Raw genomic sequence first — 13,330 nt, 5'->3', positions numbered from 1 at the left:
AATTACCTTTCTTTAAAGTATGCTTCAGTCGCCCTCCGTAAACCAAGTGTATCCTTTTTTAGGCCAAATCTAGACCCTATCTAATAGCCATGACTTTCACCTGCAGATTAGAAGCTTTAGCGGCATGATCTGAAAGTCCCATAACGAAGAGACCTTGAGGTAAGCCTTAAACGATAGGCCAGGAGGAACCATCTTCACTGGCGCCTCCTATGAATCACTTCCAAATTACCATGCAAAATCCTCTTTTAATTATGTACAAGCTTTACAAGTAATTTTCCAAGTAGAAGAGGTGGACTGAGGAGGGAGGTGATCGATGGAGATCGCTCATCGATCATGAGATAAGTATACTATACTTTAAGCTATAACAGTATACTATAAACATTCACATCAAATTTCATCTCTTCCGCTTCCAAGAAATAAAATGACTTCTGCCCCATAAACGATGCTACGGGTCGTTATAGAAAATTATACTATACTTTAAGCTATAACAGGATAGAACGCACTATTTTTGTCACTGTATCACTACAGTGACATTGAAATGTTACCTTTCATCTCTCAAGTTCTTATTTTCTTATGACTTGCTACCTAGAGTTTTAATTAATTTATAGTTTTATGTTTGTCTTCAAGCTTTATTTTCATTGTTTTCCGGTCATCAGATTCTAAAAAAATAAAAGAGAGTTATCGTAAACCATCCAAAAACTATAGTTTCTCTATTATGATTTTATTTAACTTCAAATTCAAACTAACAAAACTTTTGATGTTTATGATGTTCCAGCCAGAACAAGTAGCACTGCTAGACAGCCAATAGCCGACGCTTCTGCTGCGGAGGCAACCCCCTTCAACTATGGTTCAGGACATCTGCGGCCAAACCGCGCGATGGATCCTGGGTTGGTCTCTGACTTAACCACCACGGATTACTTGAATTTTCTGTGCTCCATCGGCTATAATGCAACCCAGATGTCAATATTCATCGAAGAGCCATATGCTTGCCCACCAAAGAATATCAGTTTGTTGAACTTCAACTATCCTTCAATTACTGTCCCTAATCTCTCAGGAAATGTCACGCTGACTAGAACCTTAAAGAACGCGGGAACTCCAGGATTATACACAGTTCGTGTCAAGAAGCCTGATGGAATATTAGTTAAGGTAGAGCCAGCGAGTTTGAAATTCAGCAAGCTAAATGAAGAGAGAACTTTCAAGGTCATACTGAAGGCTAAGGACAATTGGTTTAGCAGTTCTTACGTGTTTGGAGGGCTCACATGGTCAGATGGTGTGCACCATGTTAGGAGTCCTTTTGTGGTCAGGAAGGCAGTGAACCCAACTTCGAATTAAATGAATTTGTTCTAGCTAGTCTAAGATTGAATTATGTTAAAAAAATTATTTTTGTCAACGAAATAAACAAGCTTTCAAGTAATTCATTTTCATTTTTTTGAAAGTATAAAATTTATATTTGTACTATTCATGCTTTAATTTAAACATTACAAGAGTAGATTAAAATTTCGCTCGATTGGATAATTTTTTTAACAAAAAAATAATATAACAGGATTTTCAAACTTTATTTTACATAAAAAAATCATAATTATAAATCAAGAAATTTTTGTATGCATTCAATTAAATAAATCGAGAATTATTTGTGCCAATAAATACAAAAACAATTAACAATAACTCAAGACTAAACTGGAAAAATTGAGAAATAGATGTAGATCAAGATATTTAATCTCACAAATCATGTACCCGGTTGTGTTTAATAATTTTATTTATTATAATATATTTTTTATTTAATCAAACAATAATAAAAATAAATACACACACAAAAGTGATTGAATAAAATCAAAGAAAAAAATATGCAAGGTTACATGTTGCACATATTAGGAAAAAACAGTATTATCATTATACATGAAAACCAAGTAAAAACTAAATGATAATTAACAAAAGATTAAATTGAAAAGTTGAGAGATAAATGTGAATGTAGATGTAATTATTTTAATAACTTTATTTTTTTGAAACTATGGTTTTATTTAATAAATGATAATAAAAAAAAGACATGTAAACAAAAGCGATTAAATAATTTTTTTTTAAAAAGTAAGGCCACATAGAAAGCATGTCTCCTAATATGAAAAAAAAAGTTCAAATCTTATTTGTAAATAAAGTAAAAATTAAATCATATTCTATATATAAAAAAACCTCATTAAAATTTGTTAAAAAAAAAAAAAGAAAAAAGAATTGAATAAAAACTCAAAATTAAAAGATGGAATTAGAAAAAAAAAAATATAAAAGGATTTAACAAAAATAAACAAAAAAAAACCTAAGCACGTGAACTTACCTAGGTGACCTAGCGTGCATAGACTTAAAAAACCTAAGCGTATAGGCCTTTCAGTCCCGGCCTGGTGTTTAGGTTTACTTTTGTTTCTTTTAAAAATGATGGTTAGCCTATCATTTGCCTTTGTTGTTTTTCTAAAACAATTAAACAAGCAAGTGTCAAGCCTATTTTTAGGAGATTGGAGGATCACTAGAAATTCAAGCCATGGGTTTTTGCAAAAACAAGAATTAATTTTCAATCTTTTTTGCCCAAAAAAACACTTAGAAAAACATACATCTCACTTTAACAAATATATGCATGGCTTCAAATAAACATACAATCTAAAAATCAAAAATCAACTTGAAATTAAAAAAAAAAAGACTTTTTGATTTTAGATCTATCATTTTAGGAGATAGAAAGGACGAAGAACACTTAGGTGAGACTTCTCTTATCAAATGAAACTCATTAATATTAAAATTGATATCTTTCATTGTTTAAATTGATCAAGTCAACCAAGACTTTCTTTTTTTATCATTGGAATTTGATAGCTTTTCATTTTCTCTCTCAAATCAAAAACCAAAAAACAAGAAAGATAAAGTAAATCAAAAAACAAGAAAGATAAAGTTTGAATCGAAATTGATGTTTTGAAAATCAAAGGGACCAAAAAAATAAATGGGAAAGATAAGGATCAAATTGAATTTTTTTGCAAACTTTGAAGTTGACACTTATTTTACCTATATTTTTCATCGCAGTCCTTCATCCATCAATCTTGCCCTTGTTAAACAAATCAAAGTGAATTGACCATCAATTTGGCTACAAAAGAGCTTAATCAATGAAAAAGAATCACAATGGCAATCCATCGTGAATTATGGTACAGTGGCGTAGGCTACAATGTGTTTTTACCCACGCAATTTAATATTTTTTAGGCACCTAATTTAATATATTTAATTTCATAGTACAACAAAATCATTACAACACATTAATCATAACATATACTGAACAGACTTTGATTATCTACGTGATTCTAGAGAAACAAAAGTCGTGATATATTTTTTGAAGCAAAGAAGTATAATTACCAACTCAAAAAATTATGTTTAAACTTGCACAGTTTGAATACTATTTTTTGTTTTATTTCGTTATTAAGACTTTTAATAGAAAAAATAAATTGTTGATTGATACTTAAAAATAGTTTTATATTGACTTGAAAACTTGAACTTAATTAAGATTTTCTTTACATTTCACAATCTTTCTAATTGGTCATTAATAATAAGCTCTTATCTTGCATGATGGAACTAATTTCATCTTTAAACCCTGTTGAATTTTCATATTAAACTTCTTTTCCAAATGTTTGACTCTGTCTTGATCTGTTTCCTTCATCCCCTTCCCGAGAAGATTTAAGAAAAAAAAAAAACCAAGTATGTCTTTGGCACCATAAAAATTTAGTAATTAATTTTAATATTATTAAATCAAGATATTAAAGTGTTATGAGATTAGTCTGGGATTTTGATCTAAATTTATCATACTGTGCCGTTCAGTTGAAAGAGGGAAAATACGTGAAATTATAAGAGAAAAAAGCCACCTTTTCTAAACAGTAAATCATGCCACTGTTATAAAACCTGCTTAGTAGGATGATTTTGAACTTGGCCGATCTGGGATACGGATTAATTGACTCGGTTTGATGTGGTTAGAAATCTAGGTTAAAACGAACATCTACTTAGCCAAAACGAACATCAACTTAAATGATATTTTAGGGCGCTGGCCAAGACGGTACGTCTAGTTTTCTTTATTCTTTCTTTGAATTGTAAGCAACCAATAAAATAATCAAATATATATATAATAAAAAAAAATAAAAAAAAATAAAACCAACATGAAGCTAGCCAAATTACGCATGCTTCAAAGGCGTGATTGTCTTCATTATCCGAGTCGTGAATCTTTGATTCTAGAAAGGACAGGATAACCCACTTCATAAGTTTCGAAATTTCCCGGTTGATCTTTTCCTGATACATGTTTGAAAGGTAACTTCTCCTAAGAATAATCAAGTATGTCTTCATACATTTCGCTAGTCGGCAACGCAGACATTTTCTACTGACTTATATGGTTATATGATACTTGGACTTGCTCAATCCTGAGATTTTCTACTGCATGGCTTGCAATAATTTACTATTAATCTGACTACTTCAATAAGCAGCAGAACTTATCATTTATTGACCAGAAATAACATCTGAAAACTTCATACGCGCTTGATTTCATTAATCACGAAGACATTTTCGCAGATAATTTTCAGATAACGATCCTATATAAAGGGTAGAATTAGCTGCCTTTCATTTGTATAGCAAAACGAAAGTATAGGAAATATGAAGATTATTTCGTCTCTGTTGCTTCTGTTCTCCCTTTTGTCCTTTCTGCCGATCAGTCCAATATTAGCAGTGAAAAAGGCATGTATCATTCTTGACCTTTGATTATCATGTAATTTGCTTTCTCAGTTGCTTACTTTTATACTCATGCAATGCTTTTGCTTGCCATGATCAAAACAAATTAAGCCCAAGTTCTTAGTATATGCCAAGGTGTCGACATGTACAAGAGGGCGCTAGAGAGCATAGAATTAAGCACCGTAGTGTTAAAACTTACTTTCAACTACTATGCATGTTTTCTGTTATTCTTCCAATGATAATATATATATGATTTCCATGGTTCAGTCTTATGTGGTGTATCTCGGGGGAAATTCACACACTTCGAAACCTTCAACCTTGGGGAATGATGGAATGACCGAGTCCTACTATGATCTATTGGGTTCTTGTTTGAAAAGGTAATGACAACCAGTTTCATAAATATCCCATCTCCATTGGTGTACTGATAAATTGTGAATTAAACAGCAAGGAGAAAGCTAAAGAAGCAATATTTTATTCGTACACAAGTCATATCAATGGCTTTGCTGCAACCCTCGAAGATGATGAAGTGGATCAATTATCGAGTACGAAAACATGGCAAGCTGATGATATTGTCATTCCTTCTGCTTCATTTCACAGTCTAATATATACTCGGATCTTTGATTGTTGACTGTTCTTTCCTGTCGTTGCAGACCGTCCGGAAGTTGTATCAGTTTTTCCAAATGAAGTAAATGAGTTGCATACAACTCGGTCATGGGAGTTTCTTGGACTAGAGAGAAATGGACAAATCCCTGCTGATTCAATCTGGTTAAAGGCAAGATTTGGTGAAGACGTAATTATTGGAAATCTTGACACTGGTAATCTTACTTGTGTTTGACTTGGAAAAGAGTATTTTATTAGTTTCATAATTACTACTGCTTTGTTTCATCTTTGGACAAGCGAGCTTCAGCTTTGAATTGTCCATAAAGACTGCCCTTAATGTATTTTATTAGCTCTAGAACGTTAATATTTAAATCCTCGTTGCGGCTGCCCTTAATGTATTATATATATAATCTATCGTAGATGATGACACATTTTAATTTTCTCTCTTGATTAATTCGTGGTTGATTGATAGGCGTCTGGCCGGAATCAGAGAGCTTTGACGATGAAGGAATGGGACCAATTCCAACAAGGTGGAAAGGATATTGTGAAACAAATGATGGGGTTAAATGCAATAGGTTTCTTTCTTCACCTTCTCTCTAACATTACTAAGAACAGTGAAAAATGCTTCTTGAAACAAGTTCTAAAAAAAGAAATCAATGTCATAACTTACAGGAAGTTGATCGGAGCAAGGTACTTCAACAAGGGTTATGAAGCAGCTCTAGGCCGTCCACTTGATTCATCCAATAACACCGCAAGAGATACTAATGGTCATGGTACCCACACTCTATCGACAGCTGGTGGTCGCTTTGTTTCAGGTGCCAATTTCTTAGGATCAGCCTACGGGACAGCTAAAGGAGGATCACCTCATGCACGAGTTGCTTCGTACAAGGTGTGCTGGCCGAGTTGCTATGATGCTGATATATTGGCTGCCTTCGACGCTGCTATTGAAGATGGGGTTGACATTTTGTCCATTTCAGCTGGAAGGTCACTTGAGATCCCTTACTTCAGAAGTGGTTTTGCAATTGGATCTTTTCAGGCTGTTATGAACGGAATTCTTGTAGTTTGCTCGGCTGGGAACTCCGGACAAGGCCTTGGCATGGGAACAGCTTCAAATGTAGCTCCGTGGGTTCTCACCGTTGCGGCTAGCACAATTGATCGGGAGTTTCCATCTAATGTTGTCCTTGGAAATAACAAGGAATTCAAGGTTAGTATCGTTGATGATCCAGTCAATTAACTCTTATGTTTAGCATATGAACAACAAGAAAGCTGTCCCATTTACACTCTACAACAACCGACATAGTTCAACTGTATCATTATATCTTGATTCTTTGAATTCGTTTATAAACAGGGCACGAGCTTTAACACCAATAACCTGTCAGCTAGGAAGTATTATCCTATAGTTTATTCCGTGGATGCTAAAGCTGCAAATGCCTCTGCTCAACTTGCGTAAGCAACCGATTCATGTTGACTTATTGGTTATTCAATTGAGCATATATGTATATATATCCTTATGCATTTGTGATTGGCAGACAAATATGTTATCCTGAATCCCTTGACCCAACAAAGGTAAGAGGAAAGATTGTGTATTGTCTTGGTGGTATGATACCTGATGTCGAGAAGAGCTTGGTGGTTGCTCAGGCTGGTGGTGTTGGGATGATCCTCGCTCATCAATCTGCAGACAGTTCAAGCATGCCTGGAGGTTTCTTTGTTCCTACTTCAGTTGTCTCAGCAATTGATGGTCTTTCCGTTTTATCTTACATCTACAGCACAAAGTAATTAAGCTCTCTGTACTAATTGATTGGTTTCGATTTTTCAAATCTTGTAGCAAGGCAATATTCTATATAACCAATATGTTTTTATCTTTTCAGGTCACCGGTAGCTTATATAAGTGGCTCTACTGAAATTGGAAAAGTGGTTGCACCAGTCATGGCTTCCTTTTCATCAACTGGACCAAATGAAATTACACCAGAGATCCTCAAGGTATGCTACAGGATTCTTCTCTATTCCATGATTGGTTATTTTGATTTAAATGTTTAAATTGTTGGACTTTGAGACAATAAATGCCTCTTTTGTGTTCATAACATCAAAATTTTGTTAAAAATTCCAGCCAGACATCACTGCACCTGGAGTCTATATTTTAGCTGCCTATACAAAAGCACCAAGGCGTTTATCTCGGCTTATAGACCGGCGCCCTCTTTCCTTCAACATTATATCTGGGACTTCAATGTCATGCCCCCATGTTTCTGGCATTGCTGGTCTTCTCAAAACCATGCACCCTGATTGGAGTCCTGCCGCAATTAAGTCAGCAATCATGACCACCGGTAGTTCAGCTTCTATTTTTCGGCTCTCCACTATAGTTTCTATATTATGATTTTATTTAATTTCAAATTCAACATACTAACAAAACTTTTGATGTCTATGATGTTCCAGCTAGAACAGGTAGCAATGCTAGACAGCCAATAGCCGACGCTTCTGCTGCGGAGGCAACCCCCTTCAACTATGGTTCAGGACATCTGCGGCCAAACCGCGCGATGGATCCTGGGTTGGTCTATGACTTAACCACCACGGATTACTTGAATTTTCTGTGCTCCATCGGCTATAATGCAACCCAGATGTCAATATTCATCGAAGAGCCATATGCTTGCCCACCGAAGAATATCAGTTTGTTGAATTTCAACTATCCTTCAATTACTGTCCCTAATCTCTCAGGAAATGTCACGCTGACTAGAACCTTAAAGAACGTGGGAACTCCAGGATTATACACAGTTCGTGTCAAGAAGCCTGATGGAATATTAGTTAAGGTAGAGCCAGAGAGTTTGAAATTCAGCAAGCTAAATGAAGAGAAAACTTTCAAGGTCATACTGAAGGCTAAGGACAATTGGTTTGGCAGGTCTTACGTGTTTGGAGGGCTCACATGGTCAGATGGTGTGCACCATGTTAGGAGTCCTATTGTGGTCAGGAAGGCAGTTGACCCAACTTTCAATTAAATGAATTTGTTCTAGATAGTCTAAGATTGAATTATGTTTTGTCAACGAAATAAACAAGCTTTCAAGTAATTCATTTTCATTTTTTTGAAAGTATTAAATTTATATTTGTACTATTCATGTTTTAATTTAAACATTACTTACAATTTCGCTGGATTGGATAATTGTTTTAACCAAAAAAAATATATACAGAATTTTTCAAATTAACTTTTTTTTACATAAAAAAATCATAATTATAAATCCAGAAATTTATGTATGCATTCAATTAAATAAATCGAGAATTATTTTTGTCATTAAATACAAAAATAATTAACGATAACTAAGGACTAGATTGGAAAAATCAAGATATAGATGTAGATCAAGATATTTAATCTCACAATTTTGGTCATGTACTCAGTTGTGTTTAATAATTTTATTTATTAGAATTTATTTTTTATTTAATAAAAAAATAATATAAATAAATACAAACACAAAAGCGATTGAATATTATCAAACAAAAAAACATGCAAGGTTACATGTTGCACATATTAGAAAAAAAATATTATCATTATGTGTGAAAACCAAGTAAAAACTAAATGATGATTAATCAAAGACTAAATTAAAAAGTTGAGAGATGAATGTGAATGTAGATGTAGTTATTTTAATAACTTTATTTTTTGGAACCAATGTTTTATTTAATAAAATGATAATAAAAAAAAGACATGTAAACAAAAGCGATTAGATAATTTTTTTTCTTAAAAAAAGTAAGGCCACATAGAAAGCATGCCTCCTAATATGAAAATAAAATGCTCAAATCTTTTTTGTAAATGAAGTAAAAATTAAATCATATTCTATTAAAAAAAACCTCATAAAAATTTGTTAAAATTAATAAAAAGACAATAAAAAATTAAATAAAAAGTCAAAATTAAAGGATGAATTTAGAAGAAGAAAGAAATAAAAGGATCAAACAAATATGAATAAAAAAAGCCCAAGCACATGGGCTTAGCCTAAGTGGCCCAGTGTGCAATGGCTTAAAAAACCCAGGCGTATAGGCAAAATTGAAGGATAGAATTAGAAGAAGGAATAAAAGGGCCAAACAAATATGAACAAAAAAAGCCCAAGCACGTGGGCTTAGCCTAAGTGGCCCAGTGTGTATGGGCATAAAAAACCCAGGTGTATAGGCCTTTCAATCCAGGCCTTGTGCCTGGGTTGACTTTTGTTCCTTTTAAAAATGATGGTGACTAGGGGTATTCAAAAAAACTGAAAAACCGAGAAAATTGAAAAAAAAATAATTGAAAAAACCGAACCATGAAAAAAACCGATTAAAATTTTAAAAAACCCGACTGGTTCGGTTTGGTTTTGGTTTTTTAATCCTGGAACCGAAAAAACCGAACCGAACCGAACCGAAAAAAACCGGATAAAAAACCGAGCAAAACCGAGCCAAACCAAAAAAACCAAGCCAAACCTAAAAAAACCGAGCCAAACCGGTTTGTACCGGTTTTTTCTCTAAAAAACCGAACCGAACCGAAACCGGTCAGTTTGAACCGATTTTGGTTCAGTTTTAGTTTTTTTTTTTAAATTCGGTTTGGTTACCTTTTTTGATAAAAACCGAACCGAACCGAAAATGAATACCCCTAATGGTGACCTATCATTTTCTCTTGTTGTTTTTCTTAAAAAAAAAAACATCGAGCCTATTTTTCGGAGATTGGAGGATAACCAAAAATTTGAGCCATGGTTTTTTTTGCAAAAACAAAAATTAATTTTCAACCTTTTTTGACCAAAAATACTTAGAAAACATACTCCTCGCTTTAACAAACATTTTCATGGTCTTGAATAACCCAACTGGTCGATCGTCGAAACCACCAAAATATAATTCTGACTTAACTATCACAAACAAAATAAATTTATAGTATGATCGTGGAAACTAGGTTAAACCAAGAAAAATTTCGTTTAATCTTCTTACAGTATACTGAATGAGAAAAAATGGGGGATTTGGATGAAAAATTCAAGAAATAATAATTCTGAAAATAATAAACTGATGTCGTTAAATCAGTTCAAGGGTCCACACATCCATTCCTATAAATCTATTGATCATCAAAGTAAAATAAATATTCCTTCATGTCATGCAAATAAATTTGATATCCCTTAAAGATGAGGAAAATCGATGAGATTATGAGTACATTAATTAGGAAAAGCTCTCTAATCAATTTCTTACCATCAAGCGAATCTAATATTGAAAACAATTTTTGTTCACTCGGCAGTAGTCTTATGAATAAAATCTATGCATTTATTCTAAGCAAACGTTCAAAAGCATGACAATTTTAACTTAGTTTATTCTTCCCTAATAAATCAAGATGAGAGTTGCCGCAATCAAATTAATTCTCTTGCTTCTTAATCTAGTCCCTGGCAACAATTACGGATTGAAAGGAACTAAAAAGCATACATATTATCTCAAAACAATTCAATAAGCTTGAATAACAATCAATAGCATAATTCTAAATAAGAAAAAATAAATACTTGAATATGAAATAATTATAATAATAATGTTACTTCTCACAATGTGCTAATGGAGATGGTGTGTGTCCCTTTTGAATCGAATTTAGGAGTTTAGTTCATAGTTGCTGGAAAATTGACAAAAGTAGAGAAGAAATGAATGTTTTTCGACCCCTGTTTCAGCTGTGTTCTGCTCTCTTTATCCTCCCCCTTTGCTGCCGAAACCTTTAGGATTCTTAGACTAATTAGGAGTCTTCATGATGATAAATTCTTTCCTTCTTTATCTGGTCTTTAAGGTTGGATAAATCTCTCAGAATATGCGTTGAAAACTGATTCTACTGCTGTAACAATTATGTTGTAATTCTAACTCTGCTGCAACTTAGACTTTGTTTTTGACTTGGTTTCTTGCAATATCCAACTATCCTAGCAATATTAATTCATTCATGGTGTGTTAGAGGCTTGATATGCATCTTTCTTGGGTCCTAAAGCCCACCATTTTTATGTCAGACTCTCAGCCGTAGTAGGGTGTTCGACACTGTTGGTTTCCTTATCAGAGTAGGAAACCCATCTCGTCCTCCAGATTGCGTCCGAAGTTTGGTATTGAAAACAATTTTATCTGAATTGGAATCCCTCATACAAGTTGTAGTAATGGATGTGTAGATGAATTTGGGCTTTTGGATCTCCTGATTTTGATATCTTAAGCTCAAGATATTCCCATTTGAATATCTAGTGTGAAAGTAGAGAATCCTGCTGCGAGTAGGATTCTGACCCAAGTTTGCAGGTCCGATTAGAGATCCAAATGAGATCATATTTTTGCCAATGATACCTTCCTAGAAAGCTTGATATGTGTGATTCAACTTAGATTAACCTGACGTTCTCATTCGAGAACTCTAACGTGATGAAAAACCTATCATAAGAAGCTAGGTCCAAAATATAAAATGCAGAATTTCTTATCTTAAGCAATTAATTCACAAAGTCTCTTCTGCATGCCAAACTCATAAAAATAACTTCCAATCAACTCAAATAAGTTCAAAATACATTAAAAAGCATAGTGTAAAAGAAATAAAAACATAAGTATATTTTGCACTTATCACCGACAAACAGTCTAAAAACCTGAAATCGACTCTAATTAAAGAAAAAAAGACTTTTTGATTTTAGATCTACCATTTTAGAAGATGGAAAGGACAAATAACACTTAGGTGAGACTACTCTCATCAAATAAAACTCCTTGATATCAAAATTGACATTTTTTATGGTATAAATTGAAGTCAACCGAGACTTTCTTTCTTTATCATTGAAATCTGATGACTTTTCCTCTCCTCTCTCAAATCAAGAACCAAAAAACAAGAGAGATAAAGTTTGGATCGAAATTGATGTTTTGAAAACCAAAGGGACCAAAAACAAATTTGGAAAGTATAAGGATCAAATTGAACTTTTTTGCAAACTTTGAAGTTGACACCTGTTTTACCTATCTTTTTCACTGTGGTCCTTCATCCATCAATCTTGCCCTTATTAAACAAATCAAAGCTAATTGACCATCAATTTGGCCACAAAAGAGCTTAATCAATGAAAAAAAATCATTATGGCAATCCATCGTGAATTATGTATGTGAACAGTGGCGTAGGTTACTGTGTGTTTTTACCCATGCATTTTAATATTTGTTAAGAACCAGATTTAATATGTTTAATTTCATAGAACAACAAAATCAGCATAGCACAATAACCATAACAGATACCAAACAGACTTTACTCCTACAACTTTAGCAGAAAGAAAACTTCGTATCCCATAAGCGACAGAAGTCCAAAGAACACAAGAGTTTATTTGAAAAAGATCCTGGCGTGGCCAAATATATCGACACAAATATTACCTTTCTTTAAAGTGTGCTTCAGTCGCCCTCCTCCGTAAACCAACTGTATTTTCTAGGCTAAATCTAGACCCTGTTTAACAGCCATGACTTTCACCTGCAGATCAGAAGCTTTAGCAGCATGATCTGAAAGTCCTATAGCCAAGTTCCATAACGAAGAGATGATATGAGAGACCTTGAGGCAAGCCTCAAAAGATGGCTAGGAAGAACCAACTTCACTAACGCCTCCTAGGAACCACTCCCAAATTACCATGCAAAATCCTCTTTTAATTTTGTACAAGCTTTACAAGTAATTTTCCAAGTAGAAGAGGCGAACTGAGGAGGGAGATGATGGAGATCGCTCATCATGAGATAAGTATTTATTCTATAATAAGAATTTTCCCCATATGCCAACTGAGTTTTCCTAAAAGAACAATATTTTTGCCTCCTTGCTAGTACCACCTACATGCTTGAATTTTAGATGTCCCAATTCTAAAATTGAAAGCATGTTTTGCTCAATCATTTGACCTCATAGAAGGGCTAAACGTTTGTGGAAAATGATTCGTTAAAAGCACAGCATGGTGTTGACAAACAATGGAAGGATTTTGTGTAAAACATTCACATCAAATTTCATCTCTTTCGCTTCGAAGAAATAAAATGACTTTTGCCCCAGAAACGATGTTATGGGTCGTTATAGAAACTT

General features: G+C 33.6%; 2 protein-coding genes across 2 annotated transcripts; both read left to right on the top strand.

The window, feature by feature from the left end:
* Positions 1–744: 744 nt before the first annotated feature.
* On the top strand, positions 745–1,388 carry LOC133703304 (subtilisin-like protease SBT5.3; the record flags this gene model as incomplete). The annotated part of the gene is made up of 1 exon (XM_062127770.1): positions 745–1,388. A coding segment is annotated over one exon (588 nt), but the record flags the coding sequence as incomplete, so codon positions are not given.
* A 3,589-nt stretch (positions 1,389–4,977) lies between these two features.
* Positions 4,978–8,315, top strand: LOC133703665 (subtilisin-like protease SBT5.3). The gene is made up of 10 exons (XM_062128275.1): positions 4,978–5,105; positions 5,173–5,270; positions 5,379–5,543; positions 5,801–5,903; positions 6,001–6,532; positions 6,677–6,774; positions 6,858–7,100; positions 7,197–7,308; positions 7,436–7,649; positions 7,759–8,315. Exons 1-10 carry the CDS (start codon positions 4,978–4,980, stop codon positions 8,313–8,315), a joined length of 2,250 nt encoding a protein of 749 aa, XP_061984259.1.
* The last annotated feature ends 5,015 nt before the right edge of the window (positions 8,316–13,330 follow it).

Source organism: Populus nigra, chromosome 9 (genome assembly GCF_951802175.1).
Source record: "Populus nigra chromosome 9, ddPopNigr1.1, whole genome shotgun sequence".
In the NCBI taxonomy this organism is placed as follows: domain Eukaryota; kingdom Viridiplantae; phylum Streptophyta; class Magnoliopsida; order Malpighiales; family Salicaceae; genus Populus; species Populus nigra.
The sequence above is the reverse complement of the archived record's forward strand: the minus strand, read 5'-3'. Positions and strand labels throughout refer to the sequence as shown.

What these genes read in the sequence shown, in the direction of transcription:
- LOC133703665 (XM_062128275.1), top strand. Translation starts at nt 4,978, where the DNA reads ATGATTTCCATGGTTCAGTCTTATGTGGTGTATCTCGGGGGAAATTCA. An exon ending in TTGGGTTCTTGTTTGAAAAG is followed by an intron (nt 5,106 to 5,172) that starts GTAATGACAACC and finishes TGAATTAAACAG; the next exon opens with CAAGGAGAAAGCTAAAGAAG. An exon ending in TATTGGAAATCTTGACACTG is followed by an intron (nt 5,544 to 5,800) that starts GTAATCTTACTT and finishes GTTGATTGATAG; the next exon opens with GCGTCTGGCCGGAATCAGAG.